The 26,648-nt window shown below is 40.4% G+C and overlaps 1 protein-coding gene across 1 annotated transcript in view; it reads right to left on the reverse strand.

The window, feature by feature from the left end:
- Nucleotides 1-6,939: 6,939 nt before the first annotated feature.
- LOC121283481 (coronin-6-like) overlaps nucleotides 6,940-26,648 on the reverse strand; it is a 304,125-nt gene continuing 284,416 nt past the window's right edge. Inside the window, exons 9-11 of the mRNA XM_041198102.1 lie at nucleotides 23,316-23,373; nucleotides 19,824-20,054; nucleotides 6,940-13,968 (exon numbers count right to left, since the gene is read on the reverse strand). Of these exons, the coding sequence (XP_041054036.1) occupies nucleotides 13,846-13,968; nucleotides 19,824-20,054; nucleotides 23,316-23,373 (412 nt within the window). The 3' untranslated portion in view covers nucleotides 6,940-13,845. The remainder of the gene's footprint in view (nucleotides 13,969-19,823; nucleotides 20,055-23,315; nucleotides 23,374-26,648) is intronic.

The following is a 26,648-nucleotide window of genomic DNA, read 5'->3' on the forward strand; positions in this document are numbered from 1 at the left end:
CACCTCCAAACCATTGACAGATTTATCCAAAGTAATTGTTCCCAAAATAGCAGTTAAAAATGCTTTCCTCATCAAAGGAAAGAGCAACGTGAGGTCTGGAGCTAAAACGATGAGACCGAAATGCATTTCTGAAAGATATATATTAATTCTGATCAGAGTTGGACTCCATTAAAGTAAAAAGCATCATGCATGCACAGCCACTTTGCTAATGTGCACCACTGTCTGCTGTGTGGCTCCATTTTGTAAACTGTGGACATTTTCAAAATTCCTCTTTCAAAAGCTGCATTACTTCTCTTTTTCAGGTATCTTCTGCTAGTCATTTAATACAAATTGGGCCATTCCTGTCATTATCTGATTGTTTGGTCTGTTTTCCAAGGTGTTCTTGTGATTTCTTTTGTTCCTTTTTTGATGTAACAATAGGTTTGATGTCAGTTTTCCTGTATTCTGTGCATTCAATGACTAATGTGGTGATGGATCTCACTGGGGATGTTGCATTGGATGTTAATTTTCCCAGTGCCAACCACCACCCCCCTGCCCCAACTTCAGTTTTACATATCAAATTACTCTGATAGTGAGGTTTGATATCTTCTCACTTATAATGCAATTCGATCTAGCAATTTTAAGCAAAAGAAAAAGAGTCTTGTTCTTGTCCTTTTTTAGTTGGGGGTATGGAAGATGTTGGTGTGATGAGAGGGGTCTGGCTCATTCCCTTTCTTTGTGGGTCATAGATAGTGCTGCAGGAATGGTTAAAATTAATCCATGTCATTCGTGGAACATATGTCAAGGAGGATCATCATAAATCCGATGGTGAAAACGAAGATCAAGGAGATTAGTTTAGGGCTTTAACCCTTTCAACATAAATTGATTTTACATACTAAGGTTGCTGTTTAATTTTTAAATCTCACTGTTGCTACAGCAACTCTGCAGAGGATACAAATCACAGGAAATGCATTGCAAGCTGTACACTATTTGCATGCCATTGCCATCTGCCCACCTATATTTGAGTGCGTGTATTATGCCCCTCATCATTTCCCTCAGTAAGTCATGGAAGTGACAGAGGTCAATGGGTATCTAGTGGAGTGGCTCCATGAGGAATTTCCTGCAGTGTTCTGCAGGAATTATGCTTGGAAAACTCAGAGAGTCATAACACTACACCCAATTGGAATGCTCAACGTCTAGTGGCTAATGTCAAGCTGCACAATGCTTTTACAGAAGCGACTTAGTACTTTCTCGGCTATGTAAATACAAGAATACACAAAGCCCCAACAATAGTTCCAAAACATCAGACGTACAAAGATCAGAACAAACATACACCCATCCCTTAAATGGAGAGTGAAATATTCTCATTGCACAGCGTACGAGTAAGAATAAAGACTGTCGGTGTATTAGTTGGTCAGCTGTTGTTGTCTCTTGCACCTAACTTTTGGATCATTTTGTCAGAGCTCTGTCTACTTCACTGGAGTCCATGTGGATGTGCATTCAATACTGTCACATTTCTAGTTACTTTTTTGTCTTGTCCATTCACTGAATTTGAGTTACAATAGGGACCCATTTCAGCAATAATGGACCTCCAGCACTACTGTGCTTGGAAATCCCAACACATTACGAGGGTCTACTCACATTATCATATCAAACCATTGAATATTTTTGTGAAACTCATCTCCTGCTACCCCTCACCCATCTTCACCAGTGAATTAAAGCTTCTTAGGCATATTTGGGCAATTCTGACTTTAGTGTAGAACAGGTAATAGTGAAATAGCAGCCCATGTCTTCACTGGAAATATAAATCAGGGGAGATGTTGTATGAGCTGTCAAGTCATTATCACCCTTTTCAAATCATCGCCTGTATGAAAATAATCCCCAGTGTGAATCTGAAGCACTATCTGGTGGCTGCATTTCAAAAGTAATCTATTAAAGTGGTTTTGGATGTCCTGAGAATGCAAGTTCTTTCTTTGTTTTAAAAACATAATTGCAGACAAGTATGCCTCCTCCTCCTGGAGGAACAGCACCTCATCTTCCGACTAGGCACTTTACAGCCTTCTGGACTTAATATTAAGTTCAGCAACTTTAGATCATGAACTCTCTCCTCCATCCCCATCCCCTTACTGATCCCCTTTTTTCCAATAGCTTATAATTTTTTATGTATATATTTTTTTATATATATATTTTTTATATAGATTTTTCTTTTCCCAGCTATTTCCATTATTTTTAAATGTATTTCCACCCATTGTTTTATCTCGAACTTTTAGCCTATTTCGACCCCTTCCCCCCACCCCACCTCCACTAGGTCTATCTGTACCTTGTTCGTCCTGCTTTCTACCCTTAATGTCACCATTAGCACATTCCTTAGCTAATATCACCACCGTCAACACCCCTTTGTCCTTTTGCCTGTGACATCTTTGGCAATCTCTTCTCTGCCTCCACCTATCACTGGCCCTCTATCCAGCTCTAATAAAAACAAAAAAACTGCGGATGCTGGAAATCCAAAAACAAAAACAAAAACAGAATTACCTGGAAAAACTCAGCAGGTCTGGCAGCATCAGCAGAGAAGAAAAGAGTTGACGTTTCGAGTCCTCATGACCCTTCGACAGAACTTGAGTTCGAGTCCAAGAAAGAGTTGAAATATAAGCTGATTTAAGGTGTGTGTGTGGGGGGGCAGAGAGAGAGAGAGAGAGAGAGAGGTGGAGTGGGGGTGCGGGTGTAGGGACAAACAAGCAGTGATAGAAGCAGATCATCAAAAGATGTCAACAACAATAGTACAAAAGAACACATAGGTGTTAAAGTTAAAGTTGGTGATATTATCTAAACGAATGTGCTAATTAAGAATGGATGGTAGGGCACTCAAGGTATAGCTCTAGTGGGGGTGGGGAGAGCATAAAAGATGTAAAAAAAAATATATAATGGAAATAGGTGGGAAAAGGAAAATCTATATAATTTATTGGAAAAAAAAGAAAAGGAAGGGGGAAACAGAAAGGGGGTGGGGATGGGGGAGGGAGCTCACGACCTAAGGTTGTTGAATTCAATATTCAGTCCGGATGGCTGTAAAGTGCCTACTCGGAAGATGAGGTGTTGTTCCTCCAGTTTGCGTTGGGCTTCACTGGAACAATGCAGCAAGCCAAGGACAGACATGTGGGCAGCTCTACCTGTCCCACCCCCCTCTACCAGCTTATATTCCACCTCATTTCTATATTTCTTAGTTCTGATGAAGAGTCATACGGACTCGAAACGTTAACTGTGTTCCTCTCCGCAGATGCTGTCAGACCTGCTGAGTTTTTCCAGGTATTTTTGTTTTTGCCTCCTCCTTTTATCTATATTTAAATGCAGATGGTTGAAACTTTAGTTTGGACACAGGCATTCTGCTCGGCTGCACCAAATGTCAAGCTGTTTGAATTTCACAAAGCTCTCTAGAGGGCCAGAGAACTATAATTAATAATTGTAGCCCTAGAACTGATTGTGTTATCTCAGATGTATTCTCAGAGCCCAGGTGGTCTCTTTGTTATGAGTAGTTTAAATGACATTGAGTAGGAAACAATCCTGAGATAGCAGAAGAGGGAAAAGGTGCCAAGCATTAATTTCGAGAAACCTGCAGTTGTTGCATCTGCTGATTTTTTTGTGAATTAAATCATAATACAAGTTTAAACATGGTTCAGCTTCCTTTAGGTGAATTCTGTTTGCACTCACAGAAGAGAAAATTAGAAGGAAGGTTCAATGCTGTTGGTTAATATGAAGAATGACATGAATGCCCAACACTAACTCCAGCCACTGAATAGGAAGACAGCTCCCCTACTCTGTCCACCGGCACAAATGTGGCTTCTCCCACCACTGATGTCACTATAATTGCTCCACTTTTGGTGGCAGTGCCTTCAATTGCCTAGGCCCCAAGCTCTGGAATTCCCTCCCTACATCCCTGTCTCTACTTCGCTTTCCTTCCTTTAAGACAATTGGCAGAATAGAACTTAAAAATTGCTGAAAAGAGAGACATGTTGCTGAAGCTTTTCATCTTGCACTCATCGCAAAGAAAGCAAAAATGCCAAATTTCAAATGATCACAACAATTTATACTACAGGAGAAAATGGTGCTGATTGGTTGGTAAGTCAAGTCTGATTGGCCAAGGTGTTGCCATGGAGAAACCAGTGGGGAACTCTTGGCTCCCCACGCTCTTGGGTAATTCAAAAAAAGATGCAAGGCTTGAACATATTTCTTTGTTTGCAGAGAATGTGACCTGTGTGTGAATGTATGTCACTTCTAGCAAGTGTAAATGAGCCATGTTATGAGCATGACTGATTATCTTAAATTGGTTGTTAGCACAGCCTATAATCGCACTCAGCATTGTTCAGCAAGTGCTGCCCAATTGTGGAATCACCTCTAACAATAGACATTTGTTTTGGGTTTTGCAAGCGCGGGCTGGTTGAGTACAGTCTGTAATCTCTCTATTACAACAACCGAAGGAACATGATGTTTGATTGTTGCTTTCTCAACGGCAACCCCTCAGCCAAAGTCTACTTGCCAACCAATCAGCACCCTTTTCTCCTGTAGTATAAATTGTTGTGATTGTTTCAAATTTGGCATTCTTGCTTTTGCCTTGATGTCTGCAAGACCAAAAGCCTTGGCAACATCTCTCTTTTCAGCAATACTCAAGACATTTCTTAATACCTACCACTTTGACCAAACCTTTGGTCACCTGACCTACTCCAGTACCATACATTAAAGCCCACCTTAAGCCTTAAAGACATACCAGTGATTGCTGAATGTGCTAAGTCACATCAGAATCAATGAATAAATGTATTAAAAGACATATGTAAGTTTTGATTTATTTTATTCTCAAATTATATATTTTCATAGAACAAAAACCGATTCATGTATGGCAATGTATAAATAACTGCCTAATCTATTGTGTACTTACAAAACAACCACCAGACCAATATAGTACTTACAGTTTACAAAGAAATGCAAGCTTAATCTTTCAGGATGTGTTGCATGAATTGACATTACCACTTTCCATATATCCAAAATAACTTAGTTCAGTTAGTACTTTCCAAGCCATAAAAATGTTACATGACAGACCCTTTACACTGCTAAATCCCTCTTTTCAGGATTGCAATAATTTCCAAATTCCCCTTGCAAACCAAAAGCAACATGGGGCCAGACCAATATTCTTCAGGTGGGAGAAAGTTTTGAGTGCTCCTATAATGAAGCAGTGCATTCTCCCGTTGAGAAAAATGACCAAAGCTAATTTTGTTACAAGGCTCTACAGGTAATTTTTTTCAAATATACATTTTAATATAGTAATATACTATTTAAAAGTGACAGGATAAGTCCATCAATACATTGAATTGATCTTTTTCACCTGGAAGCATAGGACAAATTTGGAAATCAGTATTCCAGCATAGAGATGCACTCAACGGGATCACTGATCGGAGAACTGGTGCTATAATGTTGTAATCCATACTCTCTCGATTAGCTCAGCTACCTTCTAGCTGCACTACATTTAATATCTCCCATTTTGATCAAGGATCTTGTTGATATTACTTTAGATTTGGGTGTTAGAAGCTCCACTACAACCTATTCAAATGATTATTCCTAATTCACACAGAAAAATTACAGAAGTCTTGAAACTGAGTCTTTAAGTGTAAGCATCCCATTTTTGGGTGAAACAGGACATTGGTATCCATCATCTCCTACTCAGGTATAATAATTGGCAGAATATAAGGCATAGCATTAGCCATTGTGATCATATAAGCTTTTTGTACAAATATATATAATTCCTGTCAAATAAATTGTTACAAATTAGACAGGGGGTAACATTTTTTAATGCAAATGTCTTTGTGCAACTTGAGTTCAATATGTTCAGTGGACTTTTGACTGATGAGGTTATTTCTTAAATATTGTGCCTTTGTAGTGCACTATTCCCTTGCGTCTATTAATGGCCCTACTAAAGGCCTCCTTTAACATAGAGTCCCTAAATATTACAAAGTGACATGCCAGAAGAGGAGTTTCTTTTGACAACCATTTAGTGCACTTGCACAGCAGCTCTGGAGACTCCTGTTTTAGAGATTGAATCTCACCTACTATTTCCATCAAGTCTCACCCCACCAATCCATCCCCCCCCCCACCTCTGCCATGGCCCCTCATCTTAATGAGGGAGAGGCAAGAAGTTCTTTCTTCCTCGTATCATCTAAGTGCATCTCAAGACATGTTGGCTCAAGGAACAACACTATGTGTGTGTGTGCGCAGGAACAGATGTGCAATGCACTTTCCTGACCAACAGTGTGACTGGGGAAGGTATTAGCTTTGGGGAGTAAAGGGCAAGGGTGGGGAGAAAAGTTTTTGAAAAACCTCATCAGATATTCCTATTCTCAAACCGTAGTTTTCATGTTCTGATGTCAGAGTGTGTTACTGGAACAAACCTGTGCTTTTGAGCACTGCCTTATTCAGCCATTGCTTAGTTGAAAAACCATCCAACACATTGTGCTGATTGCGATCGACGCATCTGTCACATGCTATAAAATTCACACTGGAACTTTATGGGTCCAGTTAACTGTAATAGGGATATATAGACAGCATATTTTGAAGCGACAAGCTTCATTTTTTCTGTGATCTTTTCTTATTAACCTGGAATCACACTTCTGTAAATTAGAGAACAGGTCCACACCCCATTCCCCCCACCAGCGTCCTTAGCTCACCACTAGTAGCCATAATAGAAAAGCCATGTATGCTTCTCGCCTCCAATTTTTCCTCTTTTTGGCTAGGATATGCTACATCCTCAGTTTCATAAGCTTCTCCTCATAACTCACATCCAGCATTCTTTTCCCACTTTGGTGCTAAGCGCACTAAAATTCAGTGGCACTATACTGTCTTAGTAAACCTGGTTTGCAGTCCTCCCTGGTTAGCTTAGAACCAGACCTCTGAACGGAAAATAAACCAAGTCACACACGTATGTAATTTTTGTTTTTATATTGCCTTCTGAAAATACAGGTCAATGCCAATGATTAGATGCAGGCCTCAGTATTGGATTGTCCATCATGTATGACATACATGTGTAGCTATGAGGCAATCGATTTGGTGGAAAGGATGCTGGAAAGTGATACTGCCTAAAAAAACTCAAATGGAAAATTCTTTAAAGATCATTAGAAGACTTGCAAAGCATCACATTATGATTGATTCCACTTACATTTTTAATTAATTGGAAGAAAAAGTAATCTTGCTCGTCAACCCACACAGGCTATACATTGGAATCCTCTTAAGATCCACTCTGTTAAAATCAAGCCCTGTTTAGTGAGGCCCAAAGCTATTCTTTTGCCACAACACAATCATCAAATCATATTTGTGGTCAAATTTTGGATTTTAATTTTTTTCATCCATGCTCATTTAATGTTAATTTCTGTCCTTCCCAACATGCAGAGGCTGCTCAACACATCCATCTGATGTCTTCAGTATCTGCTCCCTTGCAAAGTCTATTTAATACTAGTAGGTGTCTCTAGCATGCATGCTTTCACAGCCTACTATTACTGTTATAAAGCCATTATCAATACCTACTGGTCGTAAATCAGTATTGCATGAATTTTTATCCAGATAAATCTCTTAAAACCTGCTCAAGGCATTTAGCCCTCTAATAAATCGAAATCAAAGACTACATATACATAACTAATATATTGTATATCAAATCTCTCGGCAAAAACTGTTCGGTTTCAATAAAGGGTTTTTTTAAACAAAAAGTCAGAACCAATATAAATTTTTATTTTACAAATCTGTTGAGTTGATCTTCACTGATTGAACTCACTGGCCACAGGCCTATTGAGAAGAGAGACATTAAACATATTGCGCTCTTGCTGATTTGAATATTGATGCGCCTTATTTAGGCTAACAAAATGCGTAGATGTCACCTTTAATGTGGCAAGTGAGGTGACATTCAATAGCTGAGCAACGTTTACATTACTTTTATAATACAATACAATGCATGGCCTGGCAACCTTTATATGTCACAATTGTTACAGATTGCTTACAGTGATGGCAGATTACATTTGTGATGTTTCTCATGCAAAAGGTAACTGTATTACATCAAATTCTTACACAGTACTAGTATCATGGACTTTGGGCTGGACTGTAGTGCTAAAGAGTAGTAACTGAAGAGCAGGTATTTACTGTCCAGTAGGGATATGATAAGTCATTCTTTTAAATTACAGTGGAATAAGTTTTAAAAATGCACAGAAACACACATACACATTCATTTTTAAAGATTTCACGATTTCTGAAAATAAACCACAGCACCTTTTGAAGATTGTGCTATCATTGCCCCAGTCAGCTGGTTAGAGCTGTCCATTTACTTAAGGTTATATCCAGGATAGAGGGAGCCCAGATTAATGTGTCTATACCATCTCACTGTATTCTGTTACCCAAAATTTGCTCTGTCATTTTAGAAAAATATGATGAAAGATGTTGGTTTAAAGTCCTTCGGTCATCGAAGGGTTAATGTATTAACTGGTAAAGAGGCCACACTTTCTGGTCATTTATTTTTTTGGGAGGTGGGAAGTATTTCTCACAGGCCACACCCCCAACCAAGTCAGCTTATACGGTTACAGGAATAACTATATAGATAGCGATAAATGTAAAATGCCAGTGAAGTCTTTACAATGCGCCAAGTAATTTCAGATCACCTACACTAATTGTAGACATATAGGCATTTCGTTTTCGGACATTTTGGAACACACTGTGCATATTATACAAGTGACATGATAACCAGCCTGTGATATTTAAAAATGGTCTTTGTCGAGATCATGACCTAAGACAGCGCTTGTGTCTTGTAAAATTGTATTCTTGCTGGTAAGCAGCTCCCAATCATGCCATATATGTCTACTTGGGATGCCTCTTAAAGTAGGTCACTGAGTTCAATAAAGATAAATTTGTCCACTGGCTGCTGCAAAACAAGAGGAATTTGAGCTTTTACATTAGTGCTACACTCGCAGCTATTAAGCATCCCGTAAATCTAACTAAATACGTTAGATTTCTTCATCAGTTTTCATCCGCTAGAAGGGTCACTGTGAAAACCACCATCAATAATAGCCATCATGAAGTGGAATCCAAAAATTCGAAGCTTGGCAGATGTGTTTCATATCTGAGGAAGGGACATGAGGGGCCTGTGCAAAGGATATCTTAAATATCTTTTGACAGCAACTATTTTTTGTTTTAGTTACAATCGATGACAAATTGCTGAAACATCATTACACGAATAGAAGAAATTCCAGACTCTTATTTCAAACTCACCGTTAGTTGATCCGTCAGTAGATATATAAATAGGACAGATTGGTTTAAACTATAGGTGAGGTCAAAAGCCTCTTTTTAACCCTGGATATAATGAGCTTCAAACAACAAACCTACCGTGGCAAGAAAACAATAGCAAATTTGAGCTAAAAAATCTGTGATGCTGATAATGTATAACATATTTAAAAGCTTAAATGAATTGATAGTAAGACATAAAACCAATGTTTAAAAATAATCAGGATGCACAATATTCATATCTATAAATTAATTAATAATTCTGTATTAGCACTTCAGTTCTTGTCTGTTTTGAGATGCCAACATTATGTTACAACCCAGGTTGTGTTAAGAAATTGAAAATTCTTTTGCAAGTTGGAATATTTCAAGCTGCAATCATTTTCCATTACTTTTCAGTTTTTAAGTGGATCAGAAAAGAATTACAATTTGGTTCTGTTACTTTAGTAGGTAACTAAAGCCAAAAAAAAAATCATTCAGCCAACTTGATCTCATCTACCAGCACACCCCTCCCATTAATCCCATCAATTTAAAATATAACTAGCAATCTCCTTTTGCTTATTTGGCTCATTTAAACAGAAATAACTTTTAATCTAACAAACTGTCATATTTGATTATTTGGACACTCATCTCTTCTTGATTTTTCTATCAGGGTCTTTCATCCACATTCCACTTTGTTCCCTTGCCAATTTTCTCCCTTTTTGTCTAATTCTTTTGCACGATCTGATTGAAATGCCATCTGTGTATCATCCAGCACTCTGACATTTCAAACAACAATAATGTGTTCACAATTTTTAAACCATTCTTTGCAGAACTACCAGAATGATTTGATTCATATACAGTTCTTCCATTTCCCCTCTGTGCTTTGATCACCAGAATGAAGAATGATCACCTGCTACCATCTTCTGTTTTCTGCAGTATCCACTTGAAATATTAAACTGTCTTTTCAGATACTGACTCACCAACTATGCATCTCTAGCATTTTGCGGTTTTACTTCAGATTTCCAATTTTTTCCTTTTTATCTTTAAACTTCCTTATCCTATTTCTAAACCAGATACATTCCTCAGATATGTGACATTATATTCAAAGAAACCATTCAAAATATGTTTGAATATTGTGTAACACTAAGTGGTCAAATGGTGCAATAAGCAACATTTAAAGGAAGTCAAAGCTGCACTTGGGTAAAAAAAGTGAATCTCTTCAAGGAAGGGAACCAATTACCTGAACAAAAGCTTCAAGTATGATGGAAACCATTTCACTAAGTCATGCAATCAAATAAATAGCAGCTGAAGAAAATGTCTTCACTTATATCACATTGGCTGCAGAAGAAAAGTCAGCCAGATTGTCTTAGGTCTTTCCCATGGCCAAGAAAGTATTACTTATCAGCCAAAAGTCTTTATAGCTACCCCTATTAGGAAAGTGAGCTAAACTAGCTCTCAAATGAAAACTAAAAGTAGCATGGGGATTGGAGGCCTAAGATTCTCTCAAAAGAAAGGTTTAGACAATGTTTCTTCCTATGACGATGGATTCTATTACTGCTGCTATAAACACTGAAGAGTCATCAAGCTTGACTTCAATTGAGAGCATCAGGTCCACAGCGGTAGAGCAGGGTGGGGGGTGGAGGTGGCGAGAGCAGAGGAAAGCACAAAATGTTCTGTAGTAAAAGCTACTGAACATGCCATGGTTGTAGACAAAGACCTTTGTCGAAAAATTCACGTTTGGCAGACATTTCATTCTGCTTCCCTAGTGCCTTACTTTTCTATTAACTGTTCCATTTCAGTGGCCCCAAGTGTGAGACTAAAACCAAGCCTGACTCTGCAACCAAACACAGATGTTAGATAATAGATGAGGGATGTCAGAAAATCAGCTGAATATAGCTTCCTCTGATTCTATTAAGGTGAAAACAAAAATTAAAATACACATCTAACCTTCAACTGCCTGTTACACACAAGGCACAATGACATCTCCAGACATTTTCATATATTATGCCCAAGGACAAAATAGTCTCATATTCCTGGACAGCTCCATTAGCCTCTTCAGACCACATAGTTTTGTGAAGTTAATGTCCTTTCAATACTAATTTTCATCTGTCATTAAGACTCTAAAAGGCACAGCCAATTAGTCCATAAGATAAATGCCCCCCTGCATCACAACATTATTTATATTTCTAGTGAGCCTCCTGTTCTTTAAACATATGTCGGCATTGCCTCTGTTACAGAGATCTGTTACTATTTAAACAAGGCCACAATGTTTTGAGAGATTTGAAGAGATTTGGATTGGCGGTATTAAAAATCTTTGAGCAGATGATCAAAAGTTGCTAATAACTACCTGTGAACCAACATGTCCAGAAACTGAATAAAGTTGTATTTTGCTTCAGTTAGTTTCTATGTTTCTCTTATCTTCAACTCTGTGAGGAGTCTGGTAGTTTGATATGATATAAGGCAAAGCAATGATTCAGGTTCTTAAATAATATGCACTGCTGTTCTTCAAAAGGCTGCTGTGTAACTTTTTGACTTTTACTTAACATGGCTCCAATAAAACAAACAACAAGAAGCAGGTTATTAACATCAAGTCTTTGAACATACTGCATTTAGAACTTTTAAAAAAAAATTCAGCTCCCAGATGGTTACTTTTCTTTAGCACACCAACACTGCATTAAAAAGAAAACAGGTTTACCTTTGGACTACGATACACTAATATATTTACGATTGGTGTTACGGTGCACAGAAAAAATTTAAAACAGCACGAATGAGCACAGAACATGGCACAAACAGATTGACAGAACAGTTAATTTGGCATACACGCTCATGAATTCTTACAGTGAACTCTGCTTAATGTGGAAAGGGCACAAGAGTTGGAAACGTCTTAAGGTGGTAGACTACTACTGTTAGTCAACCATTGAGCTCTACACAGAATCTCCTTAGAGGAGGTTTGACTATCATTGTAAACAGGATTGTGTTGTTCACTGTGTACTGTGTGTAGTTTCCCTCTTACTTGTGTGTTGTGTACACTTGCAGCTTTGACTTGAATCTCATTCTTAGCAGAGGAAAACACAGAGATACTATAGCAGTCTGTTAGTTGGCTCAGTGGCTGAGGTCTCAACAGCCATGAGATCCATCAGTCCTCACTCTCTTTCTCTCTATATGTGGAGAATTACAATGAACATTAGGCACGGCACAGACACTGGGGAAGAGTGCTGCTGGGTCACCCTGTTACCCTTGCGCTTTGTCTCCTTCCCAACTCAATTTATTTTTTTCACCAATGCTATAGGCCAGATAGAAGCAGGGACTGTGACAGCAACCATATTCAATAAGTCCCATGGGAAAATAAATCTCTTCTGATATTGAAACATGATTAAGCACCCATGTTATATTTCCTAGTGCGGCCAATGATGGGAGAAGTGCACGTTTGCATCATCTGCATTTTCATACAGCAAAAATGCCTAAAGACACTATGAAGTCACTACTCTTGGTACAAGACTCAGTATTATACACATGGTGCTCATCACTGATCAAAAAAGAAACTCATTTAAAGGAATCCTAGCACTGGGCAACAATTGTAATTTAGAGCTGGGATATAGAAAAAAATTGACATAAACTCACAACAAAACTAAAATAGCACTTATTTTACCAGAATACACAGCGCATACGCCAAATTTCACACTTATAAGTCATCATGTTTAAAGGTTTCCATTTCTGATAGGTGAAAAGTTCTTGAAACAAACCATTTTATTTATAAAAGTAAAGAAAATAGCAGAGAACACCCTAGGAGTTTGCTAGCATTGTATGTCACTGTTTCAGAACTGACTCAGAATGAGTACACTGGCCTTACAATGGACCATAGAAGCCACATCATCCACTCGTTTTAACCTGTGTCTATCTTCGGATGCTATAAAATATCAATTTTGCCAAGTGCCAAATACTGCCACAACTTTATACAGTGCAAATCATTAGCTTAAAATTAGATGTATTAAATAGTGTTTTATTACACCTCAGCGGAACTCATTTGCCAAAAAACAATGCAGCCACAAGCTGAAGAGCTTTGTAAGAATATTAGCCTGGAGATTGTTTAAAAGTTACTTTGTTTTACGAATCATATACTTGAAAAAATTGCAGTTCAGACTATCCCACAATCCAGCCGATGCCCTTGACATGACCTACTGGTCTACCAGAGGTCATGTTGAGGTCATTCCTTTCCCCTCCCCCTCCCTCAGTCCAAAGAGAAGTCCTGGCATTTACGTTGAGGATATCTGCTCATGGAGACCTTAATGCTCACTAACAATAGTAGTCCACGACCATGTGTAGGAACACTGATCAGGTGTGGCTCGACTTTAGTTCGCTGTAGTTCCCAAACATCGTTTAATATTTCCTGTGAATTCTTCAATTAAACTCCAGAACAAAACATTAAATACTTCCACATGATCTTGTCTCACTGGAGTTGAGAATGCGCATACTTTTATGTAGATTGTTATAAAAGCTACTATCATTTGCCACCAGAGTTCTCAGGGTGGGCAATGATGAGTTGAATTGGCTTGGCAGGATACCTTGGAGTGCATGCTAGAGCAGAAGATCGAATTAAGCAGTGCCATTGGTGAACTTTGAGAGCTTGTTCTCTAACTCAGTAATGCGTCTCTCCTGGGACTGGACAACCACCTTCAGTGATTTAATTTCATCCATTAGTTCTTCCATGGTTACACGCTGAAAGAAAAGAAAAGAAAATCAATAACAAGCTTATATAAGTTAAAGAGAAGCCTGCTTACAGAAGATCAGTCTCCCGTAAAGAACAATGAACGCCCAAATCGAATGTCAACCCTGTTGTGTAGTCAACTGTGGTAATTGTAAGCTAACCCTTTTCTTACAGTTATGGGGATTATGTGACTGTGCAGATGAATCAGCCCTAAGCGTGGGGAATCTTAGGGGCAGAGTGTTTTAGCCTTGGCCTTAGAACAAGCTTGTAGCCTCACCAGGAGTCTGTAAATAAAGTTTGCTGCTTCTTACAAGAAACCAGCCCTGCATTCCAATTGGCGATGAGGATAAATAATGCCACCTCGCCTCATGATTGTGAGTATTTTGATATTTTAAGGGAAGAAAAGAAGTACATTTACCAGCAATGCCTCTCTTTGGCAGAACTGACCCGTACGACTCATCCGTTGAGAACTGGAGTCAGTACAATGAGCAATTAGGTTTCTACTTTGTGGTTAACGAAATAACAACGGAGAAGAAACAGAAGGCAATTCTCCTAAACGTCTGCAGGAGTAAAACTTATAACCTGATCTGTAGCTTGATGACTCTGAACACGCCAGATTTCCAGATCCTTCACCGAGCTAGTCAACCTCAGGAAGGCCATTTTCAGCTTAAACCCTCAGAGATTATGCAGAGATTCAAACTTAACTCTCGAGTAAGGGCCCCAGGTGAATCGATCGCAATGTACATCATGAAGTTGAAACAGTTAACAGGGCACTGTGACTTCGGTGATACTTTAAACGAGATGTTGCGAGGTCATTTGGTTTATAGCATAAACGACGACACTATTAAGCGCCGTTAGCTTGCAGAAGTTGAGGTAGACCTGGAGCGCGCCATGGAGACTGCGCTAGCAATGGAGAGCGCTGAGAGGGACTCACAGGCTCTGCAGAGTGTGCAACATGGCGCCGTTCTGCAGTTAAGGAGGGAACCTACCACCGGGCTTGGCACAAAGACCAGGGAGGCTAACGCAAAGCAGGTCAGGGTCCCTACCACTAGAAAAATAAAAAGAAATACCGGAAGCAGCTCACCAGTAACCCAGAAGTTAAAGTGTTACCGTTGTGGAGGAAATCATGCACTCGCAGTCTGTAGATTTAAAGAGGCAGGACGCCACTACTGCCACAAAAAGGGGCATGTTGTTAAACAGTGCAGGGCTAGATCAAGGCAGCCATTCAGACATCAGGTCAAGTTAAATGAAGTTAAATGAAGCACACAAAATCGAAGAGCCAGGAGTTACTGAGACTGATGTTTATTCCCTACACAATCTGAAGGCCAGAAAATTTGAACCAATCACTGTTACACTTCAAGTAAATGGAAAACCTCTACTCATGGAAGTTGGCACAAGAGCATCAGCCATAGTGGTGGGAGAACACATGTTTAAATACCTCAGAGAAGGCACCCAGCCATTAAGTTTGGAGAAAACAGCTGCTTTTTAAAAGCATATACAGGAAATGCAATACAGTTGAAAGGCATCACCTCTGTACCTGTATCATACAGACAACAGGCAGCTCAGCTGCCAATAATTGTTATAACTGGACAAGGACCTAGCCTTTTGGGGCTGTGATTGGCTGAAGTAAATCAAACCACATTGGTCAGAATTTTTTCAGGTCAGGACAGGAGGAATTCCAGAGCTGCTGAAATAGTATGACAGGGTATTCCAAGATGAGTTAGGGAAAATCTGCAAGCTAAAGTATACATGGACCTGATGCAACAGCCTGGTTTTTTAAGGTCTGTGCCTTACGCTCTGAGAGAAAAGGTAGATGCGGAATTATGCCATTTGGAAAAATTAGGAATAATAGTCAGTCCAATTTTCAGAATGGGCAGCACCCATTGTCCCTGTGCTAAAACCAGACCAAACCATTCAATCTGCGGCGATTATAAATTAATGGTGAACAGGCTGCGAAATTAGACAAATACCTAATCCCAAAGATTGAAGGTCTGTTATGTTAAACTGGCTGGAGGGAGGCCCTGTACTAAATTGGGCATAGTCATGTGTATCAGCAACTCGAGCTGAACAACACATGAAGAAGTTAGTCAGCATAAACAAGCACAAGGGCCTGTACCAATGTACACACCTACCCTTTGGTGAGTCCTCGTCTGTGCGATTTTCCAAAGAACCATGGAAAGCTTATTACAAGGATTTCCCCGAGCTATAGTCTCCTGGATGACCTCTAATCACAGGACCCCCATTCAGAGCAGGTGGCAAACCTGGAAGAGGCTCTGAAGAGATTTTTAGAGGCTGGGGTTTGTTTTAAAAAAAAAGTGCACCTTTCCAAGCAAAGGAATTTGCATATCGGGGTCATCGAGTGGATGCCCAAGTGTTGTATCCATTAAAGGAGAAGGTCAGGGCAATCAAGGAAGTGCCCTCTCCTACTAACGTCATGGAGCTCAAGTTTTTTTTTGGGCATGGTAAACTATTACAGTCAATTCTTGCCTAATCTATCTGCAGTGTTAGCGCCTTTACACTTATTATTTAAGAGAACCATAGATGGTCCTAGAAGGCACAGCAAGAATAAGCTTTCACAAGAGTCAAGATGCTTTTACATTCATCGTGTCTGCTAGTGCTCTATGATCCGTCTAAGGAATTCATACTCACTTGCGATGCATCTCCCTATGGAGTGGGAGCAGTATAATCACACAAGATGGAAGATGGATCTGAAAGGCCGATAGGATATATATCCAGAACCCTGTCTGCAGCCCAGGAAGGTTGCTCTTAAATTCAAAAAGAGGGCTTATCTATCGTATTTGGAGTGAAGAAGTTCCATCAATATTTGCATGGTCGACACTTCACCATAGGGTCAGATCACAAACCCGTTAGGTTTGTTTAGTGAAGATAAGAATCGCATCGATAGCTTCTGCTAGAGTTCAAAGATGGGCTTTAATTTTGTTGGCATTCATGTACATTTTTATGCACCTTCCGGGTGTGCACATGGCAAACGCAAATGCCCTCAACTGTCTCCCTTTGTCTGATAGTATTACACAAGTACCAGTACCTCAAGAGGTAGTACTTGTTTTGAATTTCTTGGACTCCTCACCAGTCTGTGAGACAAATAAAGAATTGGACAAATCAGGATCCAATTTTAGCAAGAGTCCGCAAACAACTGTTACAAGGATGGTCAAATACACAAGTCTCTGAAGAATTAAAACTGTTCTTTGCCTGTAGATCTGAGTTGAGTTGTTAAAAATGGTATCTTATTATGGGGATCAAGAGTCATCATCCCTGTGCAAGGAAGAGAACCATTATTGGAAGAACTTCATAGTGCGCATCCTGGTATTTAGAAAATGAAGATACTCACACGAAGTTATATCTGATGGCCAGGTATAGACAGTGATATAGAAAAAATGGTTAAACACCATCTGCAGTGCCAGCAACAGCAGAAGTTGCCCATTTCAGCTCCACAGCCTCCCTGGGGGTGGCCTGGTCATCTCTGGGTTAGACTACATATAGTTTATGTAGGTCTATCTCTTGGTACCATGTTTCTTGTGATTATCGACGTACGTTCCAAATGGATGGATGTGTTTGAAGTGAGATCACCCACTTCATCTGCAACCGTTGAAAAAATGCTCCAGAGTTTCATTGTTCATGGTTTACCTGAAGTTGCTGTGTCAGACAATGGTACTGCTTTCACTAGTGTTGAATTCCAAAGATTTGTGAACGTAAATGGGATTAAACATGTCAGAACAGCACCGTACCATCCCTCATCCAACGGGTTAGCAGAAAGAGCAGTACAAACGGGAACATGAGAAACACGAATTTCAAGATTCCTGTTCAGCTATCGCACAACTCCTCATGTGACCACTGGTTTAACACCTTCAGAATTGTTAATGAAGCGCTGACTTCATACAGGATTGAGTCTAGTGTTCCCTAATTTAGAGGGGAAGGTGGAGAGAAACCAGGGGAGTCAGAAAGTGAATCATGATGTTCACAGTAAAGGTTGAGAGTTTACTGTGTGAGAGATAGTTTTTTGTATGAAATTTTGCAAGTGGACCGAGGTGGGTCCCTGGTACAATCGTCTCTGAAACAGGACTTTTATTTTATCAAGTAGAATTGGAAAACAGGTTGTTAGGAAACACATGGATCATCTCAGAAGTCGAGAAACCCTCCAACATCCAGTTAATCCACCTGAAATCAAAGTCAAAACTTCGACACCTGAAGTGCCAGATGGACAAAGAATAAACATACCTGATGTCCCTATCGAAGTAAATAATTCTGAACTGCCATTGTCTAGGGATGTCCCCGAAGCTGCAGTTCCTATTCAAGTTGATCCAATGGGAGATCCTCCAGTTGTACAGTTGCGCCGCTCTACCTGAATCCAAAAACCTCCTCAAAGACTAAATTTATAATTGTGTGAACTGTTTATAATTGTATAAGATATGGGTTAAGACGTTTTGTAAATAAGAGGGTAAAACAAAATTAAAGGGGGAGGGAATGTAGTACTTCTAAGTTAAACCTTTTCTTACTGTTATGGGAATCACGTGACTGTACAGACGAATCAGCCCTAAGCATGGGGAATCTTAGGGGTGGAGCTTTTAGCCTTGGCCTTGGAACAAGCATGTAACATAAACTGGAGTCGGTAAATAAAGTTTACTGTTTCTTACAAGAAATCAGCCCTGCATTCCAAGTTTATCACAACATTAGATATCAGAGCATTGGTAGACCACGATAGTGAGTTAATTTGATTTAGGGTCAGTGTCTTCTTTCAGGTTGAATTAAATTATCTGAATTATCAAACCTAATGTCAGAATTACTCTTTCTACGTAATTACTCTTTCTACACCTTTCCAGCAATCTAAAGTACCCTCGGAAGTCCTTTCAGACCTTACAGCTGGTGTTAGACCATCTGAATCTTATCTAATGTACAACCGGCAACACCACATTCATTCTACAAGTCGTGGATGTGGATTTTGTTTGTGAGCTAGTTTGTCTTAGATATTCTCAGACACATCAGTGTTAGCGATTCCCATCTTGCATCCAGGAGAATTCCTGGCCTGTACAATATCTAATTATATGACAGTGTAACCCAGGGGTATAATAATAGAATTCAGTTGTGACCTGAACTGGATATTGTGACTTTCATGTCTACATGTGTACTTCTCCAAACTGTCTAAAGATGGACCAAAACACAATGAGGCAACACCAGTCTGGAATTTAAATTTTATTTTACAGAATGCAGAATCAAAGCTAACTCTGCTTGTGTTACTCAATTTCGTTTTGCTTTTTGAAGAATAGGAAAAATAATAAACCAGGTGTCTTATTCCAGTTGGAGGATGTGCCATTGTTATTTTTTTTACCTGATCTTGCTTTCTACACAACTCCTCTAACTGCAAAAAATTCACTTGCTGCATTTCAGCTTCCACCTCCAAACTTGCAGCTTTCGGCTTCTTATTTAATAAGCTGACTGAGTGCCCGCCTGCTCAATTTTTGCTCTCTGCGTTCCTGTTCACCGGGAGGGTTGTGACTCTGATGTTCTCACCAAGGCCCACCAACAGTGATTCTGACAAGAAACTAGGCACCTCTTCCTCTCCCTTGGGGTACAAGCTCAAAGGCATCTACTTCTGCTTCTTTGCAAAGTGAATGCAGTCACCTTGGCTAACAGGCTTAGGCTAAGACAGTTGACACTATTTGTATCCGTTTGAAATGGATTACAGGCCTATGATATTTCATAGACTGGAATATCGGCTTTAACACACAACTTCAATAGCAGCAGTGTGTGTGTGTGTGTGTGTGTGTGGTGGATGGGGTGGGAAGCAGGGGGATAGACAGACCTTATACTAGAAAGGTTGGAAAGGCAATGATGCTTTAAGCACACGTACAGAAAAATTTGATTCGCAAGTGGAGTAACTTCGTCGAGGTCCAAGAGGTGGCTTGTTGTCCAGAATGTTCTTCTTGGCAAATTTAAGTTCCCTGTTTTTAGGCGGAATGTAGCCGTCTTTCAATGAGATGAGGATGGGATCAGCGTTCTTCCCTGACATCCACTCCTCAGGGTCTAATGCTGCTTCAGGGCCTTGTGTGTCTGGGTATAAGTCGTCTTGGAAAAGATCTGACTACAAAATGCACAGGAGAAAGAAGATATATTTTCAGTTGTAGTGACCACGAGAGATTTATATTCAAGTCATAAAATGCTCCTTATTCAATTCCACAGTATTGAAACCTTTGGCCAGTGTGACCAGTTACTTGGTGTCAGGGATATGAACCAATTGTTTTAGTGGCCTTCATTTTAAGAAAGAATCAAGTTTAGAAGGTGTAGTTCAGTCCCAGCATTGTACATCTGTCCTGAATGATCAATTACAAAGGACTTTAAAATGTTGAGTTTTTTTTTTAAATAAATAATACTCCTACCCTTTCCTGCCTTTTTACATTCCTCAGATTAATTTTGATAGCCATTCTCAAGTACTTTTGCCTCTTGATGGTCTAGATGTACAAAAGTCCTTTCCACACATAGAAACATTGAAATTTTAAGGCCTTTAGGAGGAGGTCATTTGGCCCATCTTGTCTGTACAATGGATCACAGGATACCCGATGCACACATGGAAGCAAATAAATTTCTTGCTCAAAGACCACAAGGGGAATTATAGGAGACCACACTCCCTAAGTACAGCCTCTCACATTGGAAGCACATATCAAGAAGCATGGCCTGCCCCTCCCTCAATTTCATGTGCATTAAGATTAACGGATGGATAGTGGCATGCCACATGTGCCCAAATTCATTGGTTGCGCTCGGGCCGCACAAGCCAGCCGTGGTCAGCAGATCAGTCGTTATCTTACTGAATGGCGGAGCAGGCTCGAGGGGCTGAGTGGCCTACTCCTCCTCCTAATTCAGATGTGTTTGTACGTTCGTATGCTTCCACACAAGGAGCACAATTTCATAATACTACACTGGAGCTCTTTAAATTTCTGCTCTGAACCTTAGAGCTTTTAACAAAAAGTTCCCATGCCTTTTAGATCGTGCACTGTCTTGAGATGCGCTGCTATGGAAATACTGCAGAGTTCTGCTTTAGTAAACGGCACAAACAGCACAGCACAGGGATCAGCATTTAATCTTTGCAACCAAAGATGAGAGAGATGCTGAACAAAACCATTTAAAAATCACAGCAAGCTCTTTTTAGTACTTCAAAGGTGAACAGACCTTTTAACTTAAAAGGAATGTGTTGGCTTCAATTTATTCTTTGCACCCAGAAGTTAACACGTGGTTAAATATGGGTAAGAATAAATGTCAAAAATCAGCACTGCCAGGGACTGGCTGTTCTGCCTTCTACTCTCTGTTTTTGTCAGATATGATTTTCCCAGACTCAGGATGCCAAGTGTAATGAAGGGCTCTAAGCTCAAACCTTGATCTATTTTTATTCTGGCAGAAGCTGATTGATCTAATGTGCATTTCCAAGCGCTGTTACTTCAATCATTAAAAGAACTCACATGCAGGCAAGATATCATCCACTGGAATCATTCAGCAACTTTTCAATTGTCAAAATATTATTCCGGCTATCAAATCACCCACTGAGCCAAATCTGGGTTTAGTTTCCAAACACTGACTAACCTTTGGATGATAATTGTTGATGCTTTAAGTAAGGTTTATTGTAAGATTTATTAAAGTTTATTGTAAGGTTTGCTCGTAAGATTTATCAATAGTTGTAAGTTTTATGAAGTTAAGGCCAAGTAAGATTAATATAGGTAAACCAAAGTGAAATAAAGTTAAAGTGAATGAAGTAAAGTTAAGATGTGGCAGGGCAGCTCGGTTGCGCGGAATGCGTGTTCTGTAGTACGTAGGAAGTTGTGGACGCTACCAGTGACCTAGATGAACACATGTGCAGTAAGGGTCACTAGCTGCAGAAACTTGAGCTCCGGGCTTCAGAGCTTGAGCGGCAGCTAGAGTCACTGTGGTGCATTGCGAGGCTGAGAGCTATGTGGATAGCACATTCAGAGAGGTGGTCACACTGCAGGCTAGGAGCATGGAGGCAGAAAGGGAATGGGTGACCAAGAGAACCAGGCAGGTAGCACAGGAGTCCCCTGAGGTCCAGCTCGCTAATTGATTTTCTGTTTTGGATGCTGGACAATGTTGGTTCCTAGGAGGAGTGCAGTCTGAGCCAAGTTTGTGGCACCACGAGTGGCTCAGCTGTACAGGAGGGGAGGAAGAAGAGGCAAAGAGCAGTGGTAGGGGATTCGTTAGTTTGAGAAACTGACAGGCACTTCTGTTGTTGCAGACATGATTCCAGGGTGGTATGTTGCCTCCCTGGTGCCAGGGTCATGGATATAACGAAACGGTTACAGAGCATTCTGGAGGGTGAGGGTGCACAGCCAGAGGTTGTGGTCCACATTGGTACCAATGATATAGGTAGAAAAAGGGATGAGGTCCTGCAGGCTGAGCTTAGAGAGTTAGGAAAGAGATCAATGAGCACGACCTCAAAGGTGGTCATCTCCAGATTACTCTCAAGACCACGTGCTAGTGAGTTTGGAAATAGGAGAATAGACCAGATGAATGTGTGACTGGAGAGATGGTGCAAGAGGGAGGGTTTAAGATTTCTGGGACATTGGGACCAGTTCTGGGGAAGGTGGAATCTGTACAAGCCGGACGGTCTACACCTGAATAAGACCAGGACAAATATTCTTGCAGGGAGATTTTCTAGTGTTGTTGGGGAGGGTTTAAACTAGATTGGCAGGGGGATAGGAACCGGATAGCAGATTATTGGACAAATTCAGAGCACGGAGTGGGTGACAGAAAATTAGCGAATGACTCTGCAAAACAGAAGAAGCAAAAGTTAAAGAGTGTACAACGCAGGGATTTGGCAGCATTAAAAGGTACATATTTAAATGCACGGAGTATAGCAAACAAAGCCAATGAGCTGAGGGCATAGATAGACACGTGGCAGCATGATAGCATTGCTATAACTGGGCAAAATTGGCAGCTCAACATCCTTGAATACAAGGTGTTCAGACAGGATAGAGAAGGGGCTAAAAAAAAGTGAGGGTGTAGCATTATTGGTTAAAGAATTAATTACAGCTGCGAGGAGGGTGACATACTAAATGAATCATCGAATGAGGCCATATGGGTTGAGGCAGAAACTCTGAACTCATTTAAAAGGCACCTGGATCTACACCTGAAGTGCTGTAATCTGTAAGGCTACAGTTTGGGAGCTGGCAGGCTGGACTAGAACGGGTGGCTAGTTCCTTTTTCAGCCAACACAGACACGATGGGCTGAATGGCCTCTTTCTGTGCCTTGATTTTTCTGCAGTTCTATGGATGCAACTTCTGCATTTCTCTCCATGTCCCTTTTGATTGCTTGCATAACGGGCTTTTTCACTGCACTGACCTTCCGAGGTACTGTCATTGTAATAGGTTCGCACTTCCGCTCGTGTAATTTGAAAAACCTAAAGATAAAAAAAAAGTCACAAATCAGCTTCTGTTAGACAAGCAAAGAAACTGCAAAACAAAATGGGTTCTGTCACAAACTTTACACAGGGAGTGATAGGCGAGATGATAGTGTTGTGGTAATGTCACTGGGCTAGTAATCCAGAGGCCCAGGTTCTGAGGATATGGGTTCAAATTGCACCGCAGCAGCAGCCTAAATTTGAATTAAATTAATAAAAATCTGTTAGCTTCATGATCACCATTACTAACACCATCATTGGTTGTCACAAAAACCCATCTGGTTTGCTAGTGCCCTTTAGGGAAGGAAATCGGCCATCCTTACCTGGTCTGGTTACACGTGAATCCAGACCCCACAGTAACACGACTGACTCTGAACGGCCTAGCAAGCCACTCAGTTCAACGGCAATTAGAGATGGGCAACAAATGCTGGCCTTGCCAACGACGCACCATCCTATGAAAGAATAAATTAACTAGGAGCGGTAACAAGGACTGGGTTGAAGTCAAAGGTTCAGCTGAAGGCAGAGACGGCAATGCTGAACTTCCAAGTGATTTATAGCAATTACCTGAACCCCGTGACAGTTCCAAATTTCCACAATTTTCCTAAAGATGAAAGGAGTTTTCCTGATTTGCAAACAGGTAGGGTTGGAAAGTGGGCCGTATTCTTGTGTCTTGTGTGTATATTCCAGTAATTGGGTCCAGCAGCACCCTGAGTACCCACCTCCAACAAGCAAGCACGTTAATACATGCAGGTGCCAAGCTTTAATGACATCCATCTGAAATGGGTGATATTGGATGCCGGCAACACTAAGTGTGCTGGAGGACATGGAAAGAATGCAGCAGTGTAGAGGTAGGAAAGTTTCAACCATTTCTTAGTTGTCCTTCAATTTGTTCCTGTAATTTATAAAGTTCCTTCCCCAACACCACTACTGGCACTAAAGGGTTATTCAAAGGGAATGCCCGTTTGGAAGAGGAGAACCTTAATTAAGGGTGGGATGCCAGGTAGGTCAAGCTACAAGAAGATATTTCATGCCCGGCCTCTATAACCTGCTCCGTCATATCTGGAGACAGCTAGCCAGCCCTTATTTGAACAGGTATAATTCTGGTGCAGGCTCTACTAGCCAAAGAAAGCTAATGGCACAATGAGTATGTGTTAAAGCCTAACTATCAAAATGCTCGATGCTTCTTCCTTCCAACTGCAGGGAGGTAAAGTATAAAATCAGGATATCCTGGGGCAATCAACAGCTAGCATAGCCTGATTGGATATGCCCATCAAGAAGTCCCCAACAACTACTGCAGGCCCCGGAAAACCTGCCTGGCAATGACCATGTGGAACTATTGTCTCAGGGTCAGTGGAGAGAGACAATCATTACTAGTGTGCCACAATGGAATGGCACATCTGGGGTATTGGTTATGTCTTGGTAGGTTTGATGAAGTCTTCATAGTCTTTAGCAGGTTAACTGTAAGTCTTTACTAACTACTGTAACTACTTACAAGTATACAGTAACGGATACAAGCTAGGAACCGTCTCCATGCTTAGATCTGCACATGGCTCTGTCCAACATCACCACTGAACCCTAGATGTGGGTCATGTGTTTTCTTACATCACTGTCTGGGGAGTACTATACTCATTCTGGCATTGACCCTTTATGCGCCAGACCTTATTCTACACCTTTACACAAGTCTTTATACCATGTATTTAATGCTGTACTAATTTACTTGAGGTCTTACATTGTTATGACTACATTTGAAGTACTCATAAGTTATCACTATTATTACATTATCATTACCCCATCTCTCCCACTTAGGTCCTTGAATTCAAAGGTACAGGCTGCCCGGAGGCCTTATAAGAACATAAGAACTAGGAGCAGGAGTAGGCAATTCAGCCCCTCGAGCCTGCCTCGCCATTCATTACAATCATGGCTGATCTCATTTTGGCATTAACTCCAATTTCCTGCCCTCTCCCCATAACCTTTCAACCCATTGCTAATTAAAAATCTGTCTATCCCCTCCTTAAATCTATTCGGCATCCCAGCATGCACTGCACTCCATGGTAGTGAATTCTGCAGACTCACGACCCTTTGAGAAAAGTAATTCCTCCTCATCTCTGATTTTAATCTACCACCCCTTAGCCTAAAACTATGGCCTCTCGTTCTAGAATGCCCCACAAGGGGAAACGTCTACTTTGTCTGTCCCCTTTAGCATCTTAGATACCTCAATTAGATCTCCTCTCATCCTTCTAAACTCTAGCGAGTAGAGGCCTAAACTGCTCAATCTCTCCTCATAAGACAAGCCCTGCATCTCTGGAATAAATCTAGTGAACCTCCTCTGAACCGCCTCCAGTGCAACTACATCCTTCCGCAAGTAAGGGGACCAGATCTGTGCACAGTACTCCAGGTGCGGTCTCACCAATGCCTTGCACATTTGCAACAACACTTCCCTATTAAAACCCTTTCGTATCTCGTTCACACTGTTGCTAGAGGAGTGGCAGTCATTAACAATGTAAAAATGTATAATTTTAAGTTGAATTTATATGTATATTTTTGTGCTAAGAAAGGTAAAAACGGTTTTGGTTTCACTTAGGTTTTGTTTATGAACCTTGGTGCCAGGGTGTGTAGATAGACTTATGGCTGAAGATTTCAGGTCTTTTGAGTGTGTTGTTGTATTTCTACATATTAAATGAGGTTTTACAACCCCTGAAGTGGAAGAGATGTGTTAAGAGGGGTTGAAAATTCAGTGATTCTAAAAAAAAACAAAGTAGAAAAGCGTTACTGTTGCCTAGCAACAGTGATCCAGGGACACAGACACAGGAAAGACAGGAGTTCAGTGAGTGTGTGTGAGAGAGAGAGAAGACAGGAAATTTTAAGATCTCTGAGAAGAATAAATGCAAGGTTAGTGGGAGAGTAGTTAACTGAATAACCAATTTATGGGACTCAGGCTGAGGTGTTTTTGCTCTGCAGTTGAAGAAACAGTGAGATTAGAGTACGATTTTTGGCTGTCTCAGGGAGAGATAGGAGTTGGGTGAGAAGCATCAGGTGAATGCTCAGGAATTCACCAGAAAAAGAAAATCATTTGCAACTGTGCCAATCCCAAGCGAGAAGCATTTGTGTCAAGCTAGCGGTAACTCTTCAATGGTTTGTGTCTCTATAAAATGATTTCTGGGGTAACTGCATAATGGAAATTTGAATCGTCTTCTTGTGTTTGTATTGAGATCTTTCTAACCTTCTTGTCTAGCGTAATATAGTTCACTTTTCTTGCTTTAATAAATATTTTATTC

Source organism: Carcharodon carcharias, chromosome 10, assembly GCF_017639515.1.
Source record: "Carcharodon carcharias isolate sCarCar2 chromosome 10, sCarCar2.pri, whole genome shotgun sequence".
In the NCBI taxonomy this organism is placed as follows: Eukaryota; Metazoa; Chordata; class Chondrichthyes; order Lamniformes; family Lamnidae; genus Carcharodon; species Carcharodon carcharias.